The 19,910-nt window shown below is 36.4% G+C and overlaps 1 protein-coding gene across 4 annotated transcripts in view; it reads right to left on the reverse strand.

Moving 5' to 3' along the window:
- The window catches only part of THOC2 (THO complex subunit 2), a 55,196-nt gene that overhangs the window by 15,258 nt on the left and 20,028 nt on the right, over positions 1-19,910 (reverse strand). For 2 of the 4 annotated variants that reach the window (XM_075435571.1, XM_075435574.1), the window contains 17 exons: positions 17,243-17,415; positions 16,897-17,092; positions 15,459-15,500; positions 14,719-14,760; positions 13,057-13,187; positions 12,868-12,969; positions 11,524-11,608; positions 10,420-10,513; positions 9,862-9,942; positions 9,487-9,583; positions 7,569-7,686; positions 6,634-6,813; positions 5,793-5,957; positions 4,899-5,174; positions 4,313-4,454; positions 1,752-1,909; positions 249-377 (listed from right to left, as the gene is read on the reverse strand). In XM_075435571.1, coding sequence (XP_075291686.1) covers positions 249-377; positions 1,752-1,909; positions 4,313-4,454; positions 4,899-5,174; positions 5,793-5,957; positions 6,634-6,813; positions 7,569-7,686; positions 9,487-9,583; positions 9,862-9,942; positions 10,420-10,513; positions 11,524-11,608; positions 12,868-12,969; positions 13,057-13,187; positions 14,719-14,760; positions 15,459-15,500; positions 16,897-17,092; positions 17,243-17,415 — 2,211 coding nt within the window. The remainder of the gene's footprint in view (positions 1-248; positions 378-1,751; positions 1,910-4,312; positions 4,455-4,898; positions 5,175-5,792; positions 5,958-6,633; positions 6,814-7,568; positions 7,687-9,486; positions 9,584-9,861; positions 9,943-10,419; positions 10,514-11,523; positions 11,609-12,867; positions 12,970-13,056; positions 13,188-14,718; positions 14,761-15,458; positions 15,501-16,896; positions 17,093-17,242; positions 17,416-19,910) is intronic. The other 2 variants (XM_075435573.1, XM_075435572.1) reach the window with 1 other exon arrangement.

Genomic DNA, 19,910 nt, shown 5'->3' on the forward strand with positions numbered 1-19,910 from the left:
CAAGCTATGAGGAAATCAGATATGTAATTTTTTTTAGCCATTGTATTTTTTTGACACCACACAAAATTAATTCTTTTACAACTACATGAATTACAGAAACTTAATTCTAAGATTATGCCATCATAAAAATTCAATCACACAGTGTTTCAAATCTAACAATTTCACTAAATCCATTTTTATTGGGCAAATTACACAGGTGGCCATTATATATTCTCAGGAGCAAACTTGTTTCAATAACTTCAACATACCTTTTCATATATGACTCTGTCACTGTGCCATCTAGTCACAGTCTCCAGCATACAGCATAAAAACCTGCCATATCTACTAGCTTCATTTTCAGTGCAACTTGCAACTGTATATATAATATCAGAGAAAACCTGTGAACAGCAGTAATAAAAAGTTACAATGACTTTACTGAATTATAAAAGGAACAAGAACCAACAAGAATTTCAAATTTCTCTTATCTAAACTATCATTGATCTGGTATCTAAATATAACTCTCAAAATACACTGTTTGTTTTCTTTATTACCCAACTGCTGGTCCTTCACACCTACCCCAGATTCTAAGCACTGCATATAGCTGCTGCTGACACAGTTTTCCAGAGTTAAAGTGTACCTTCATTGGCATATAACTGTTTTGTTTTCAAATTAATGATATATCTGAGCAGGCAGAAGTAAACACCTAGCCAAACTGATGCAAAAAGATTTTTTTTTTTTTTTATTTACTGTCCTGCACAGGTTCATCAGATAGGGCTCATGCAGCTGCCTACTTTTGTCACCTAGAACATGGACTGAATGTTTGAGTAAGAACGCTCTTCTGGACCCATGAAATCAAGGTAGATACCTACTTAAAATGTCTCATCTCAAAGGACACCAGACAATCTTAATTGATTGTCTACATGAAAATAATTTTCACCATGATTTTTTTACATTATAGCCCCATACACATCCTTTCAAAATCAAAGGTCATGGTCAAATCTGTTATAACTGTACAGATGTTACACTAATATGTAATTTGATTTCTTATAGCAGTAAGTGCCAGAATGGTTCTGATACCCTGGAACAGTACAGTCAGCTGGTACTGTTGGAGCTGAATGCATCCTGCAAGATTCTTCCACCTATGTTCTCCACCTTCTTCCTTCACAGGAGAAAAAGAACGGCTATATGAACAGTGAGGACAGCCAGAACAAATGTCTTCTCCAACTGTCCTGTTCGACCCAGAAAGTCAGGCTGCTACTGCTATCAAGAGTACTTCCCATGTCACCACTGGAGTCCCTTCCCACATCTCAGCAGTGACACAAACTGTCCACTGTCTGCAGTACCATTCACCAGGATCAGAAGTGTCCTAAGGACGCTGCCTGTGGGGGACGAGCATAAGCAAGTTGATACTACAGCAGTAGGGCACACACAGTTAAAACGCGAGGGTTAGATGAGGCCGTAGAAGTGCAGACCACTGGAAGGCTGTAAAGCCTGAATGCAACCCCCTACAACTGCTAACGACTTTGGCTCTGAAACTAGTCTCATTAGGATAAATCAAAAACAAAATGTCTTGAAAATAAACCCCTGAAGCTCTAGGAAAGCTTGGTTTGTAGAATCTGAAGTACAAAAGGGAAATTTCAATTGTCACAGATTCTAGAATTAAACATAGGCAACGATTTTGTTTACCTCTTCTTGGAGGCAGGGGCGATACCAGTTCTGCATCCTCATAATAGTAAATAAGTACATACATAGACAGCATTCTAGCTACTTACTCTGTCATAGCAGAGAAGTGTGGAGAAGTTGGGTGTTTTCTGTTGATGCACAAGTTCCACAAAGTGAGCACAATAAACTGCATCGATTGCCGAAAAAATGCATCGAGGAAATATACATAACTGCAGAAATTTTGTGATAGTCTCGTTTTTGGTAGACTCTTCAAAAACAAAGAAGTTGAGAGAAAAAAAGGAAGAAGAAAGGTAATGGGTTAACACTTAACTACTCTTTTCCCAAGAAGTTCAGTATCACACATCCTTATTCGCGACTTTGTACATTAGGCCACTTGTATTCCAGACATATCATTGGTACTGCTCACAAAAAGTCAAAATAAGCTTAACTGTTTGAGGATGCAGGAGAGTGAGGGAGAGTGTAGAAGGGTGGTTGTAGCAAATCTTTATTTTCTCTTGGGAAAATTCTTCCACTACACAATGGGGGGGGGGGGGGACGACAGACTCAGAAAAAAGCTTCAGTAAACTTCTCAAAATTCTGCATATTAGCCAAAGGAACCAGATCTGCTATTTCTCTAGAACACTTGTTTTCTCCTTTCTAGATGGGACTGACTTTCAGCTCGATTTCTTTAGAAACAGATGATGCTGTCTATATATAATCCCTTAACAATCATTTTTTGAATTAACCAATTATAATAATCATAGAGGAACAGTCTTCAGTAAACCACCGTCCCAATCCATACACGCTTTATGAAAGTTTCATTGAACCACCGAGTCAGAGATTGCACTGTGTGCTCAACAGCTACTTGTTCCGTTTGACCAGCCGCTGGTTGGTAAACACAATGGCCAAACACATACGCAAACCAGTCCCATGGCAGCTCTTGCCCAGTTAACAAGGGGCATAAAACAAGCTCAGAGGGATATACAGCACAAAACAAAGGAAATAAACATACGGATGAAAGCACAGAACTGAAGACTCCAAGTGGATGCCTTCAGAGGAAGAACAGTCATGATCCTCATGAGGGTAACTGGTGTTTTTGCATGAGGATTCTTGCATGAGCTGCAGGGCACAAGCCATAAGACCCAGGATTTACCTGCCTCCATTCTGTGATGCTCATGGAATAAACTTGTTCAAAAAGGACCGTCAGCTTTTACTTAACTAAAAATTTTATGTTGACTTTCATTTTAGTATCTACCCTTCAAAGGCTATAACAAGCCTCTGACACTTACAAAATAAAAATAAACCAAGAGAATCATAGCTCACAGAACAATCAAATGTGTAAGTTTTACTTCAAAGGAGTAAAAGTAAACCAAGTAAGCAGCCAGGCAGAATAGCTAGTTTCCGACTGTTAAAACTACCAGCCTCCTTATGCTGCAAAAAATCAACTTACTCTTAACAAATCAACCACTCTATCAAAAGTATCTACACAAGCAGCCAGTCTTTTTCTAAAAAAAGTTAATAATTTAAAAAAATAGTAATAAAAAAATACTACTACAGTGAATGTGGTGTTCAGTTTCCTCAAACAGCACAATTACAGATAATTTCTTCTAATGGGGAAACTGCTGAAAAAGTTCAGTTTGTCTTCAGATGCCATGCTGAGAAAGTTCTTGCAGCTGAAGTCTGAGCACTCAAGAGCCAACAATAAGCTATTCCCTGTATCCAACAAATGCCTGCATTATTGAGAGTACATGTTTACATACAGATCATATCTACACAAACAATTTTCTACACACTTTTGGGTACTTCCTAAAGCAGACAAATTTATCAGTCAGCTCTACACCGTGCTTCAGTCAGGTAGTAATCTTTCAACCAGTAATTTCATGTAGCTAATGAAGTGTCTGTACCAGTACATTAAATATTTATAGGGGAAAAAACCTTTCTTGATTTGACTGTCAATCTTTCTTCATTAAATCAGCTGGGTGTATCTTACATGAGTCAGACAATAAAACGCTTTTCCACTGAATTATACTAGGCTCCTTCGGACAGATGAACAACTACCTCCAGTTACAAACTGAAAGTTTTTCCAGAGAAGAAAACTGACCAGAGAAATACCCTGGAATAGGGTTTATGGTAACATAAACCCTATTCCAGGGACAAGAGAAGTACTGTGCCAGCATGTAGATGTTTCAGGAGGCAGAACTGATCTTTTTCTCTGGTAAAGGCTCTGTGATGTTTTGTATTGATTGTGAACTCTACTAGTATGGTTAATCTGTAGATTTACAGATGTAAACATCTACATGCTGGCACAATACTTCTCTTGTCCCTGGAATAGGGTTTATGTTGCCGCCCTAACAGCGGCATATTGTTCCTAATCACAGGACTCAAAGTTAGTTAACTTAAACCACTCATCCAGAGTTAGTGCAATAGTTAATAAGGTCTTGATATTGCAAGAACCAAAACAAAACACCTCCCCTGAAAGCCAACTATTCAGCATTTGTAGCGAAGACACATTACATTCCAATTAAAAGTTTACCTTGCTCTCAGACCTCAAAATATGAAGAGGTCACATCTTAAAAGTCAACATTAAGTGTATTAGTGCAAGCAGAACTTCCAGTTCTGGGGACAACGATTACTAAAAAACATCCAGAGTGTTTCCCCTACACACACTTACTTGCCAGAAGCCAGTTATCCTTCTCTAGTTTCAGCCTCTGTAGAACCCTCTGCACATGCTCCAACTGCTTCTTCTCCTCTTCAAGGAGCTTGTCCTGAAGAGCTGTGCAACGTTCTTTTTCTTTCTTCTTTTTATTTGGAGGCTACAAAATGTCAATGCAACTCCCTTAGTATTCTAATAACACTTGCTATAGATAGAACAATTAATTCCTGATAATGTTAAAGAATACTTGAAAAGTTTTCAATTTCACTAAATAATGTTCTACTTTAGTAATCTGATTTTATGAACACTGGTTAACTAAAAGTAAGACAAAAGTGAACAGCTAAGCCACAGATACAGGTGTCAAAGATTGCCTTCTGAAACACAGATTCTCCAGTAGTTTTCGCTTAGTGAAGTCACTGGTACCTTTAACGTGGGAATTATAAGGAAGAGTCAATCCAAATTATGCGAGTGTGACAAAACAGAATGGATGAACTGGGTGACAAAACCTCTCAGTTCTAAATGACCCTAATATAAGATCTCACAAAAAGAAAAGCCTTTCAAGGTCAGAAAGTTTAAACTGGACCATAAAATGATATAAACATACCATTTCCTGATTGTCATCTATGGCTTTCATCTGGACTTTCAGTTTATTGACTTCTCTGTCATAGCTACTATGTGGGACAGCAAGGTCATACATTGTCAAAGACCAGAACGTAGCATAAAACTGAGGACTGATGTCATCCCAAACCTTGGGAAGGTGCAGAGAAATCACAGCATCATGAACAGGAGCCATCACCAGCTCACATGATGTAATGTATTTGTGAACTTTGTGCTGCTGTTTATTTCCCTTCTCGGCTTTTTTTAGTTCATCATACTTTGACTGTGAATAAAAAAATAGGCAAAATGAAAAATTTAAAATGTTTGTACACAAACAATATAATTTCGCTTTTCCCAAAAACCTAACGTTAAAAAACATTTATACACACGAAATATCATTTATGTGCATAAAGCACTGAAGAACATCGCACAGAACTTTTAGTATTCACCCATAGTGGGTGGATTTATCCTTCTTCCCTGAGGCTGCTACCTGCTGTTGTAGTAACACATCATACTACACCTAGTAAAAATTGCTCTTGATATTTAACATTTTAGATGCAGAGACAAATTTATTCCTGACACTTCCCCAGATACCACACCTTTTGGCAGCTGCAACATTTTCCTCCACAGCAAAAATCCATCTAGAACACGGGAAGAACATGCTTCTGATCACCCATTAGCTACAACTTCTGTCAGCTGTGCGAAAGCTAACACATAGGCCATATTTTCTATGAAGATAAAGGATAACCTGTTCCAGGCCACAGCTTCTCTCTACCTCATCTCATTAAGCTTCTGCAAGTTTTTTTTTTAGCAAACTTAAACTTTAGCAGGAACCTAACACGTGTTGATAACATGTAATGCTGCAGCACTAACAGCAGGCAAACAGAAGAGCTCTACTTACTGAAATATGGTGTGCATACATGGGTCTTGAGAGGAAAAATGCAGCGTCATGAGGGGTGTGAAACTCATTGCAGAGAACATCAATAGAAGGCACTCGCTTAATGTAATCCTCTGTGCTTAGATTGGATGCTAAAAACCCACCAAATTGTACCAGGGTGTCATGGCACTACATGTGAAAGATACAAAACATTAGGAAACAGTAGTATTCTGTTCAAAACTGAAGTTAGGGAGAGGTTTAAATCATCTTTTTTCTTTTAAAAAAGTTAAAAACACATAGTACAGCAAGAATTTTCTCAGGGGGAAAGAGATGCTAAATTTTCTGTGCCACACAGAGTTGAGTCAGCACTGAGTGAGAAAACTATCTGCACCTCAAAAAAAAAAGGGGGGGGGGGGGGGGGACACGGACGGACGGGGAACTCAACCCTACAAAAGCCAGCAGAACTGTAAGAGCATTCTGTTCTACCAGAACGAAATTAAACTAGTTTCTACTGCCTAAGGCAGCAAAAGAATTCAGGCTTCTTATTTAAAGAAAAGAAAGTTCCTTTAACAAAGTAAGATCAGAAAAACGTAATACTCAGCTTAGGAAATAAGAACTTAAATTTTTATGACAAAGGATGTTTTAATGTTTCACTCAGAAGTCACTTGTCAATACAGTATATATTTAATACACCCATATATTTTAATAATGAGATCACTGCAACTAATTTTGAAATTCTTACATTCATGTTTGTTGGGCTGAGTTCTTATATATTCTTATTTACTTGCTGAATTCTTACATATTGTGCTGATACACTAGAAGTTATCAAAGTGGCATTCTTATAAATGCAAGTGTTTTTACTTGCCTGATCATACAGTTTTCCCACCAGCTTCAGATGTTTTTCCCCTCCCTCTTGAAAGATCACACCATTTCTCTGTTGAGCCATAAGCAGGCACAGTGGAAGGGCAAGATCGTGGTCCAATAATGCCTCTTTTAATCTCTGAGAAGATTTTTTTGTGTTCCTGATTTGGCCAAAGTATCCACCCTGTGTAGTACAGAAAAAGTTGCCCAAATTTAGCAATAGTGCATCACAAATGGAAACAACGTGTGCTCCTGACTGCAGAAATACTGATGAATTAACATAAACAGTTTCTGGTCCAGCAATAAAACTCTCTCTCTGTATCCTATACCGCAATGTATGTATATAAGAATCAGAAACAAACTAGTCTTGCATGCCATTAATTAGTTACAAAGAGTCACATTTCATCTCAGGCATCATGACACTGCATTTTAGACCTAGGTCTGCTGTGATCTGCTCTAAGTCTCTTCTTTGTTCAATAGAGGAATTTCGTATTTTAGTTCTGATTATAGCAACTACAGAGTTGAGTTTAGGTCAGACTCAACTAGGTCTTTGACGCCAAGGCTGCAACAGTTTTAAGTGTTAAAATGGTTTGTGATGTTACTCCACCGGGAGCTGCCACCCCCAGAGCAAGGCTGAAACAGGGCTGCACAACGTACAAGCTCCCTGACTGCTATAACTTGCAGGTCCATCATATAACACCGGATAATGAAGGCTGCTTTCATTAATACGAGATGCTGTGAAGCATAACAATTAGGGCTCATGCACACACAGCCTTGGCAGCCAGGCTGCAAGTCTCATAAGCTCAGTGGAGTGGGAAGCTCTCTGATGTAAGCAGTAACACCTTTCTCAGCTATGCTGCCAGAGTTCATGAATCAGAGTCTTTAGATCCACCATTGATAAGCAATACCTATTATTAATTAAATTTAACATGAACACACCTCAGCTTTTAGTTGTTCTCCACCAGTCATGGCTTCCAATTGTTCCATTGTCATTTCTTCTGTTATTTCTATCCCTGCCATTTTCTGTACTACTTCTTTTAAAATAAGCAAATCAAAGCTGCACAAAAAACAGAAAAGTGGAGTAAAACCAAGAAAATTTGTTTAAGAAATGGAAGCTATGCACATTAAAAAAAAAACATTTTAATTATTTTTTGAAGAAGAAACTAGTACACTGAGCAGACAAGGATTTCTCTATTGCAAGCAAAAAAGAACTTATAAGCAATGCAGGCATTCAACAGCTCGGTTTCATGAACACTTCAAAACAATTTCACTGTTTTTCAAAATAATAGCAACTATGGTGCTATTAAATTGTAATTATGAACAAACTAATCGCAAAGCTTCTTGCTCCCTTTTGTTGTTTTACATGCTTCACGCTGTACCTATACAGTTATTTCACAAGCATGGAATATTTTAAATTTTATTACAAATTTCTACAATAGTAAACAGCCTTAGAAATTTACTAACAAAATTAGTCTGGAGAGGTTATTTGGAACATGGAAAACATTTTTTACTTAAAACACAGAACATACAAAACACTCCAATAATCGTCCCATCCAGAGACTAGGCTTTACTTCCTGCTCTGAATTCTGTAAGGCCAATGACTTTTCCTCAACAGAAGTATAGTAAATTGTATTACGATCATTCAAATCAGCAACATTTTCTAGTAACTTCTGAAGTTTGTGTGACCTCTTTCTAAAAAGAGTTACCTATGCCCTCCAAAACAAAATTTTACATTTAAATAAATTATATTGTTTATATTTTTGTTTGCTTTTCCAACCATACGTATACATTTTTTGTCTAGGAACTATGCCATAGCAGCATATACTCCAGTTCAAGTACTTGAATACTACAGCCCTATAGAACTGGTCATAGTGGTAAATCCATTTTATTTCTACAATTCCAAATACTAAACCAAATATGAATTTTATTTTTTCTTCAGAACACTTACAGTCTTAACAATACTTCATTCTGGGGAAAGACAGGAATCATTACTTACCCCTCCTCTGTAGCTCAATGTGATTGTACCATCACCAGAACACAAAACAAATTGGGGATAGGGGAGCACATGAGACTGAGTGTCTACATTGCAGGGAAGGGAAAAAACTAGACTTCTCAACACAAATATCCTAAAAACGCAGCATGTTATATCTCCACTGGTAAGCTGTCTTTCAATAAGCATATGGGGATTCGTAATAGAAAAAAGTTGATACTCACCTATGTGATAAAAATAACACATTAAAATTAAATAAATATATGAAACAATACTACTAAATGATTATGACGGAAGGACAAAAGGAAAAGAAGATTCAAATTGCAAGCCTTGTTTAAAAAAATCTTGAGTTATGATTAACATTGACATATCAAAAAGCAATTCAACTGCCATCAAATAAATTGGACAAAGTGTTTAAAATAATATTAAACTGTCAAGAGCCATCCCTGCAGAGAAGACATTATGAGAAACAAAAAACTAAAACTGTAACAGTCACGCTCTCTTAAATCACACTTCTTTTTTAAATAATGTACAATAATTTCCACTACAGTATTACAGACCAGCAGGGTTTTTTCCCCCTGTCTGGTTAGTTGTTCAGAAAACTGTATTAAAATAAGCTACAGATGAAAAATCAGTACTTCAAAAAACAGTATGTCACACCTATACAATTTGAGGTAAAATAATGTACTAAAGAGGGTATTATTCTTTCTGCTATTTAAATTTCTTAACCCTCTTGGTATTACGATTGGAGTTTTACTACTACTACTACTACTAGAGTAACTACTACATTGAGTGCAATATCAGCAAACACCCAAATAATACATTGTAAAAATTTAATTCATAAAAGATCAGTTGTGCAAGACTTGCCTTTTCCCAGCTTTCAGTTGGTTGGCTACATATTGAAGTAGACCAGCAAGTTCAATTGGGTATTTTCGGAAAACTGCACCACAAAAGCTAGCCAGACCTAAAGCAAGGAGAAACAGCTGTGACTGCACCTCAGGAGATACTAACCATTAAAGAAGCATTAATGAAGTATATGTGGAATGTTAGCAATATATGTATTACAAAGAAAAAATATTTTCCTGTTGATTAAGCTTCCCAAATCTGTTTTGTTTAAAAAAAAAAAAAAGTAGCTGGTGGATCCAAGTGAAATATCGATCATAATGATCAATAGTATGATAGATCACAGAGAAGGTGAAGTATTTTAAACATTGATGTAATAAATAAGACAAGAATACTAACTCTGCAGCCAGCTCGAGATTGTAGTGTCATCATGCTTCATTCTCTCCTTCTCAGGGTTTGCCAGAGCTTCAATGATACAGTCTTCAGTGGTGTTAAAGAGAATATTTTTCCCCTCATTTTGTAAAAACAAAAGTTACAGTGACCTGCTTTTCCAGCTCCACAATTTGTAATAAATGGACACAATATGCAAGTATAACAACCATGATATACGGGATCCATTAACACAGTTATGGTATAAAATAATAAAATCATGAAAGAAATGGTAACTTAAAAAGCAGTATTTACCTCACTATCTACAGGATCACTATGACGTCAAGAACAGAGTGAAAGTAGTAAAAAAAAAAAAATCATTGAAAATACAGTATAATTTTCACAGTGTGAAAGAACGAATAGAGAGGGTTCTGTAACCCACTAAAGAGTATAAAGGTATTTACAAATTTTTCAGAAATTTGCAGCAAAACCCACCAAGAACAGAAAACAACAGAAGATAATAATTACTCACAGACCACAGATTTAATCTGGCTACAACTGCAACTTTATCAGTACATAAAAGGATACATGCCAGAACATCGTAGTTCAGTGAAGTGAGGTATTTCAGTGAATCAACAACTGGAGTTATTAAGTTATCGTATTTCTGTATTTGTGATAAAATCTGAAAGTTACAAAAGACATTCAGCTGAACAGGAACAGTATTCCTTTTCTTTCACACAACAAGTCAAAACCATTTAACAATGCTTGTCTTCAAAACCTACACAAAACATCCTTTGGAAGTCATTTTTCAGAAGGTCCTAAGCCAGTTTCAAAGTAATAGGTCATCTCATTAATTTATGTAGTACCTTAGAGACGAGTGAAACATGTCTCTAACATGCAAGAACAATTTTGTATTATTTTTCTTTTCAATTATCAGAAAATAAAACCGCAAAAACATTCCACTCATTTTTTTCCTAAGATCTCTAAAGAATCCTAAACATTAGCAGTCAGAGTTTCTATGGCTACTTATAATAATAAACGGCTATTAAACAAATGAACCTAGGTCATAAACGAATACAAGTAAACTGTATTAATCAAATTTTAGCCTGTTCTCCTTGATACCTGATGCATGCATGTGTGTGTATTGCAGTATTAATTTCTTCAAGTACAATCTAAAAACTGGTAATCAACAATCAGAAGTCACACTTGTGAATAAGACGGAAGTCCATCAACATACTTTTACACCTCTCAAGCATTCTATAATCTTAAAAATCCTCCCCACCTCCATAGGTGTATTTCATACTTCAAAGCTTTATGTTTTCTTCTAATTGGCCCTGATGCAACTTCAACACACACACATACAACTGCCCAGAGCAACCTAACTTCTGCATAACCTGCTCAGCACATCCCTGTACCTCTGAGACCCACCTCAGCTATCTCAAATTAAACACTTGACTCCTATAAATAACTGGACATAATTCTCTGTGCAGTTGTGGTTATTCAAGAACTACTATCATATTTAATATCTCAGACCTGTGCACTACTAGCAAATTGTCATATTTTAAAATCTGCACCAAAAGTAAAAGATAATGAAATTGGAACTGCCCTCTCACTAAGACGGCAGGGTCCCTTCCTATATTTTAATATCTATTGTTAGGATGAAGTAGTGTTCAAATACATGTAACTACATACATAATCAAACAAAATTGTAGGATTGCTGTGGCTGAGCTTCCCAATTTGTCTTCCAGAGGGTTTCACATTTTCCTTAGTTAAACGCCTGTAGAAAAGAACATATTTTATTGCAATAGACAAGCTAAAAGAATACTAAACCAACAGGTTAGTTCCAGTGAAGAAACACCTTTATTAGTCACAGGGACTAAATTTTCACTGGCAGACACGTTTTTAAGAAATCTAAGCATACAAATATTACTCCTCTAGGAATCTGAAATTTATAATCCCACAAGGTGCACAGAGTACAAACAAATCAATTGCCCGTATATTACTATGGACTGCATTCTAGTTTCAACTCTGAGCACTTTGTATCTGGAAGTTGTCAGTGGGACCTATACAGCATGTAAAAATAGCACACGATGCTGTTAATCTCTCCCGCAAATTTAATTTAGCCACAGATCAGTCATTTTGCACTTCTTGCATGCTGTTCATTGAAAAACAAGACTAATTTCATTGTGTTGCACTTCCACAGCATACCCTACTGAAGACAGGAGCCTAATATGAAACCTGAAGTTGATACGTGAAACTAAATTGTACATGTAGCACCCTCAACAACTGACAGTACTGTGGCTCATCTGCACAACTGAAATCCACTGTGCAAGAGAAGGGATGTAAAGTTTTATGCTCTATGCTAGCTATGCAGCAAGTCAGAGGAGAATCAAAATCCTTGTTTCTAGCTTTCATAGCCTTTTACACAGTAACAGTTATTCTGTCTTGCCTATGTAGAAAGGTTCTAACTATTCACATTATAAAACCATAGCTTTGCTTTTGGCAACAACAAATGGGAAACCCAAATCCCTGGCAATGATGTCAGAGACATTAAATTTGAGATAAATCTGAAATTGCTGTGAGCCTGCTTGAAGACGAGAATAAATCTCAGAATGAATCATTCCATTCAATTCAACCTGCCCTACTTTCAAACCTACAGGAACTGTGACAAGATTTTTGGGACTCTTCAGTTTAAAGAGTCTCCATACCTAAAGAAAATACTTTGCACTCTGACATTTCCATAAGCAAAGCAATTTATCAAACAACAGCATACCCATGGAAAAGGTTTTAAAGAATTTAATGGGACATTTCTCACAGATGAAATACCCTTTTTGGTGACGAATTTGTCTGTATCCTTACTTATTTGACAGATTTTAATCACAGTACGTTAAATACTTCATGAACAAGCATTATCAGTGAAATTACTAAGTCATTAGGAAGAGAATGTATTTGTCAAGTTTTTTTTTTCTTCAGTTGGTGGCACACGGTATGTCGTACCACAGTTAGCAAATCATTTATGGAATTAAGACAACTTACTTCATTATATATTTGGCTCGGTCTATGGTTTGAGCTTTAACTTTCACTAGAAGTGGGTGACTATTGTATGTTTCATTCTTCCACTGCCCATAAAGACGGTACCTTGAAAGATTATAAAGGAAAACGATGTTTAGTACTGACAATTCAAGAGACCGCTTTCAAAGAATGGAAACAAATTATTCTACTCACCGGTACTGGTACGGAAAAGTTTTGAACATTCCCCATAATTCTTCAGACATGCACGCATTGCAGTCCATCAAAGAAAGAGATGGAAGTAAGACTTGATCGGTAATACTCAACAAACAGCTAAACAGTATCTCCTGAGATAAAGAGAAAAAACTCAAGGTAACCATCAGCCATCATCACAAGCAGTGCTATGCAGATATGCACAAATTGCACATCTGAGTAGACTGATAAAATACAAGTTTGCCACAACATTAAGACTTCCTAAACAAAAACAAAACCCTAAAAGAACTTAAGATCTCCCATCATAAATCTTTTGTTAGATAATTCATGGACCATATATACTGTCAATATTTTATTTGGCTATATAAGATATTCGAGCAAAGCTGCTGAAGTTTTCAGCAAGTTGCACTCACATTTTCAAATCAAATAAACCATTTAGAAATAGATATACTGTGGACTTGCACGAAGTACAACAGGAGGAAATAGATTTTGGCAACTGCTTTCAATTTATTAAGGTATTCCTTCCCACTACTTCCATTTTCAAAATCTCAGATTAAAACCTGAAAGCATTATATGTCTTCCCAAGTCACAGTATCAACTTCCACATTTTCATTATCCAATCCTCCCCCTTTCTTAAACTCTCTTCCCCACTGAGCTATGTTAGAATAACCGTAGCAGGTGGAAAAAAAAAAAAACCAACCAACAAAACACAAGAGACTAATTTTCTCTGCAATGATTCAGGAAGTCAGGAAATTGCAACAAGTGAGAAACAGGCATAATAAGTAATAATGAATGTAATAATGAAAACTGTGCAAACTTGTTGCGATTGGACAAGGGCTAATGGCTTTAAGCTAAAAGAGGGTAGATTTAGACTGGATATAAGGAAAGTATTTTTTACAGTGAGGGTGGTGAAACCCTGGCACAGGTTTCCCAGAGAGGTGGCCGATGCCCCATCCCTGGAAACGTTCAAGGCCGGGTTGAACAGGGCTCTGAGCAACCTGATCCAGTTGAAGATGACCCTGCTCACTGCAGAGGGGTTGCACTAGATGACCCTTAAAGGCCCCTTCCAACCCAAACTATTCCATGACTTTACAATTCATATTGCAAACTTGCTTGTTGATGTAAACCAAACAAACTTATTTTCATAAGTTAGATCTCAAAATGACACCTGGGTTTCATTGTGACCAAACTTGACAATATATAATAAATTAGAAAATTTAGAAAGATATGTTAGCCAATAATTAGCCAGTTATACTGTTAAACACTTCTCCTACTTCTAATTTCTCCTTTTCTCTATGCTTTTCCCCAGTAAATTCTTTAAGATACAAGGTGCCACCATGAAAAGTGTATTTATAGAATGAATAGCTGGAGGTACTCCAGCTGATTCTGAGAAAATACACAGTAGAACACACTTGACTAAACAAACAAGATTAGGTTTGAAGAACGCAGAAGAGAACAAAAAAAGAGAAAAGGACAGGAATACAAAAAAAAAACAGATTAAACCCCTGTGACTGGCTCAAACTTGGCTACAGAGATCAAGACAAATCTATAATGTGCACTTATTAAAACGCAGAACTCTAGAGAAAAAGAAGAGTTGTACAGTTATGAAGCAGTCGGTCTCATGACAATCTCGCATAAAAACACCTTCCTCTAAAATAAACTCACCATTTTCTCTTTATCTTCTTGTTTGCTTCCATCAGACTGAAACTATAACAAAGACAATCATGTTAATTGTAGCATAATTAACGTAACAGTTACAGAACAAGGCTACCTCAGCAAAAGCATAAACCTGAAAGGCCACATGCCTAGTACATGTTTTAATTTTCCAGATCTGTCAGCATTAAAATGTTTTTGAGCAGAAATTCAAACGCACAGATGAAATGCATTGCTTACATATTTAAGGGCTCTGTACACTTTTGTTCAAAAAGAGGTACTAACAGAAGTATCAAGGACACTCATTATTCTATATGAAATACTGAATATTCTTACTGAACAGAGGGGGGAAAAAAAAATGCCCTGAGCATTCACCTTTTACCTAAAAAAAACCCCAGGACTTCCAACCCAATTAGCCACAGATTATTTTTCCCATCTTTCTCCCACAATAATACCCTCTTCAGCTTTTAGTGTTCGTTACCAAATTACTTTCTTTTCTCTCTTCTTGTTCCAGTCACCATGAAAAGCATACTAAGCTATCACACCAGTAAGTGCACAATTATTTTGAAGGTACACTTGAGCATGAAAGCTGCAGTGCAATGTTAGTAGTCTAACTTCCAAACTACTGTATGGGTTAACTTGCAGTCAAATCACCTCCAGTTATAAGTATCTCTACTGCGTGTTAAATGTAGTTTCACAACTAGAACATGCTGATGGCAATAGTGCATTAAAAATAACTTTCCCTATGTTACCTTAACCACTCTGTCACTGACGAATTTCTTCACAGTTCCAACCTAGAGCAAATAGCTACAATGTTGCTCATTCTTGTCAGAAATACATTAAACTATTATATTCATATATTTACAGTAAAACTGCAGGAGAGATTCCTATAAGCAAGTAATCTCCATTAAACTGTACACACCCACAAAGAAACAAGGGCTTTCTAACAAACCTTCAGTACTCAAAAGTAGTCCTAATAATCTGCAGAGTTCTTAGCTCTGCATCATCAAGTACAGCTGGACATGAAAGCTTCCCCTCAGGTGGCACATAAATTTTGAACATTCCAAAATTTGTTAGTTGTAGTTGAAATAAAAAATGCTTTTAAGGAAAAAAAAAAAAGTCATAGAACTGGCAATCTCCCAGTACCATTTAAATCAACCAACCTCTCCAACTTTTGGTTTTAAGTTAAAATAAAAAGCTAGGTTAAAAAAACACTGTTTTTTAAGGGGGAGGAGGGGATGTAGACTGTAATAACAAGTTTAAAAAGTTATTTCAACAACTATGAGCTCCAAAGTTTTCTCTGAGCTGCTGTTTTTAAAAAAAAAAAAAAAAATTTAAAACCATCTGTTGTTGACTTGAAAACAAAACAAAAATTGCTAGTCCAATAGTGAACTGCCAGAAAAGCAGCAAAAGAAATCACTAGCCTCAGTCTGAGCTACCAAGTACACTCCAAGGGAGTTCAGAATATAAATTCAACTTGCAGCCTTTTAAAACAGGTCATACTACCAAACTTTCATATATACGTGGTAAAGATATGGTCAAAAGACAACAACAAATCTCAAGAGGCCATCATATTTCTGACGTTGCTGATGTAAGGCTTTATAAGATGTTTTAGATCTCCACATTGAACTCATTCTTAGTGGCAGCCAGAGATTTATCACTGACACAAGTTCAGGAATAGCTATGTTTTAACTTGCAGAACAGAGGAACACCCCACTAACTGGTAAGATGCAACATCTTCTACTCCCCAAGTAACCCAAAAGGCGGAACAGAAAGTACTATTCTGGGTACTGGATGTGTATTAGGTTATTGTTCCCCATTGTCTACACTGTTGCTCTAATAATGTAAAAGCTTCCATGCAATTAGTATTGTATGTCTGGGCTTTTTTTTCTTTTTAAATACCCATACACCGATAATGTTTTAAAACATGAAGACCATAATGAGAAAGCAGTCATCACTAAATATTCCTGGTTATAAACCTAAACTGCCTTAAGTTCATAAAAATTTTTATATTTATTGATCATAAAAATGATCAAGAACTAAGATAACACTCTCCAAATGTGTCCTTAGTCAAAGAAATTTTTTGTTTCAGTATTTGAATATATACACAATTAATAAGACTTGAACACTTCCTCACATCAGAGGAATTTGTATTTTTCAAGTTTAGACAAGCTGTTCTGTCACACCAACCTCTTTCATAAAGGCTTTTCCAAGGCGCACCACTTTTGCAAATAAAATGGGATCATGGGATAGATGAGGACCAAGGTAACAAAGCATGTTGAATACTTCCTTTCTCAAGTCCTCGAAGCTGTCTGCTTGTTTTGGTGCTCTCTTGTTTGGCAAAGGAGAAATTGGTGACCCTTTAGCTCCTTTAGGTACACCAACTCTGAAATATGAGAAATGCAGCATTTCACATGAAACAGAACTGAAAATTTTAGAAATGTATCAATACAGTTAGGCTCATTAGTGAACTCACGCTTATAAATAAACACTAGTTTTCCCCTATGTAGCAACAGAATTCTACTTTTCACTTTACCTGCGGTACAGAGGTTCAATTGTCACATGTACAAGCTGGCAAAGGGCAATTGCAATAGGCTTGTGTGAAGTAGCATAAAACGGAGGCATCTGATCCATAATACTTTGTGCATGCTGCCAATCACCAATTTTCAATAAGGCTTCCAATAAGCCAAGCTTCTGATTATCAGGAGGCTGCAAGATAACAATCAACTAATGAAAAAGCATATTCATAAAGTCTTCTTATTATTTCTCCTTAAGCAGTATGCAGCTGTAATCCACAGCTAGAGAAAAAAAAAACTAGTATTTCAACTATGTTCTAAAAAAAAATATGTAAAATAGAATTCAGCTAGACAACAAGCACACTTCAAAAGCAACAATAAACCAGTCCACACAGAACCTAACAACTGGATCAAAGAAAAAAAGTTTAAAATTAAGTTAAAAACAGAAGTTTATAAAGTTGTCTGACATATGTCTGATTAGGTATTTCTCAAAACGTCACAATCTATTGCAGCTTATTTCTTTACATGACAATTCAAGAAGAATGCAAGCATTTAAGAATCCTTTGCAGCTTATTTCTTTACATGACAATTCAAGAAGAATGCAAGCATTTAAGAATCCTTTGCATTGTGTGTTGTTCTGGATTTAAAAGCACAAATTTCTCTTGCAAAATCAGATTATGTAAAAAAACAAAAACCAACACAAAAAAGTCAAACCAAACCCAAAGCCTTTACCTGTCTCTTAGTTTGTCTGTATCGTAAGTTTCACATTAGCATCTACTCTAGGAGAGTCTAGTTTTAAGTCCAAGTCTCCAGGAAGTTTTCCTAATATCCCACTTCAAAATATAGGCATAAAAGGAAATAGGAGGTTACAATTAAGATCATGCCTTGAAGCATTTTTACATCGGCATGATATCGATAGATATTATAAACTGGTTGTCTCTGGTCCCCAACGTTGAAGTCTTACTAAATGACTAACAGTGAGGAACAGTCACTGCACACTAGCTGTACGTAACTATAATCTTAAGATGATGCCTCCACTGAGGGAGGGAAGATCACCAGTTTAGGACAAATAATTTAACCATTTTTAAGGCAAAAAACCCTCATTTTACTTCAATCATGCAAACAGACAAGACAGACTGACAAGAACAAAAGTTAGTTACAAAGCAGACACTTCTGTGGTTCTATAGTTTGCATGGATTTTTATGTTTTTTTCCTTTTTGAAACTTCTTTGTAACACTGCCAACTATTTTTCTGATAGTTTTGAAAATAGAAAACAGTCCAGAACACAATAACATGCAGAGGAAAGTTTCAGAACGAAACAAAATGCACAGATCTCTTCTATATTCATGTTGAACTGATTTAGTAATGAAATTTTAGCCTTCCCTTTAGGTGGAAGGGGAAAGAAGTATCTCTGCACATCAGAACAAGATGAACCTCTGAAAGACTAAAAACATGTATGCGCAATTAGAAACGCAGACACTAATGTTATTTTGCCATGTAACTCCTTCAGCTTCCTTCGGTGCCAAGGATTGTCATTTTAAGTCAATATGCACTACGTTAACAAAAGGGTACGCTGATGCTTTACTGAAGTGTTTGCAAACTTTATTTGTGCAGTCCATGCAGAAAGCTTGAAACCCAAGATCAATACAATAGACTTCTTAATTTAAAAGTCCTATTATTATTAAAAAAGAAATCATAAAACAGTTACTTAATTGGTATGAACATACCAGTTAAAGTTTGATACTAAACACCAAATTTTTGGCAATTTCTAACTATATTAGAATCCACGTTTCTACTCACACAGTCTTTCTAGGCTTTACAAGTTAGTATGCTGTTTCACTTCCAGAGCAGTCACTGCTCACATATATGCCTGCTACTTTACTGGGTCTCTCTTTAGGTAAGCATGCTCTTACAAAACACACTTTCTAACAGCGAAAGCATGCAAGGCAGTGTGCAGAGTCACAGAAACAGTTTTTGTTAAGCACAGCTCTCCATTTTCCCATCACACAGGCTCAGATGTTGTTGTCACTGTAATCCTTCAGAAAAATGTTGCAGTTTCTGCTAGAGGTTAAAATTCTCTAGTTCTTAATTCCAAAGCTTAGCCATAAAAACTGTCTTAGTGCTACCAACACCACTTGCCATATATACACTCCCCATGTCCCATCAAGAGTTTAGTCTTCCATCAGAACGTGGTGACATGCACGCTTCAGAGAATACCAGGCAGCCTCACCTGACTTCAGAGAAGATAAATCAAAGCAAATGTGGTATAATTAAAAGGCATATTGAAATAATGAATGGGAGGGAGGTCAGAAACTTAAAGCTAGTGAAAGGAAACAGTTTAAGCAGCAGATACGGCTGCAGACACGAGCCAGAGAGCAGTGACTGTATCAGCTGCCTGAGGGAAGAAAATGAAATTAAATTTTTTCAAGCTAGGCAAGAAAAATGGAAGGGGCAAGGAAGGTCAGAGATGTACACAATCAAGGTGGGGTAGAACAAATAGGAATAACTAGATAAAACAGATTGACATAATGTATCCAGGAGGATACATAAAATTAAGAACAGAAGCTGTCAAGACTGATGCACTCCTCTCCCCCTCTCCAGTACTCCACTTATAAAATGCAAATATCAAGCTTTTATTTTACTTTTTTTGTTTTAAATAAGATGGTTGAGCAGTACGTAGACACTCAA

Source organism: Opisthocomus hoazin, chromosome 14 (assembly GCF_030867145.1).
Source record: "Opisthocomus hoazin isolate bOpiHoa1 chromosome 14, bOpiHoa1.hap1, whole genome shotgun sequence".
NCBI lineage: Eukaryota > Metazoa > Chordata > Aves > Opisthocomiformes > Opisthocomidae > Opisthocomus > Opisthocomus hoazin.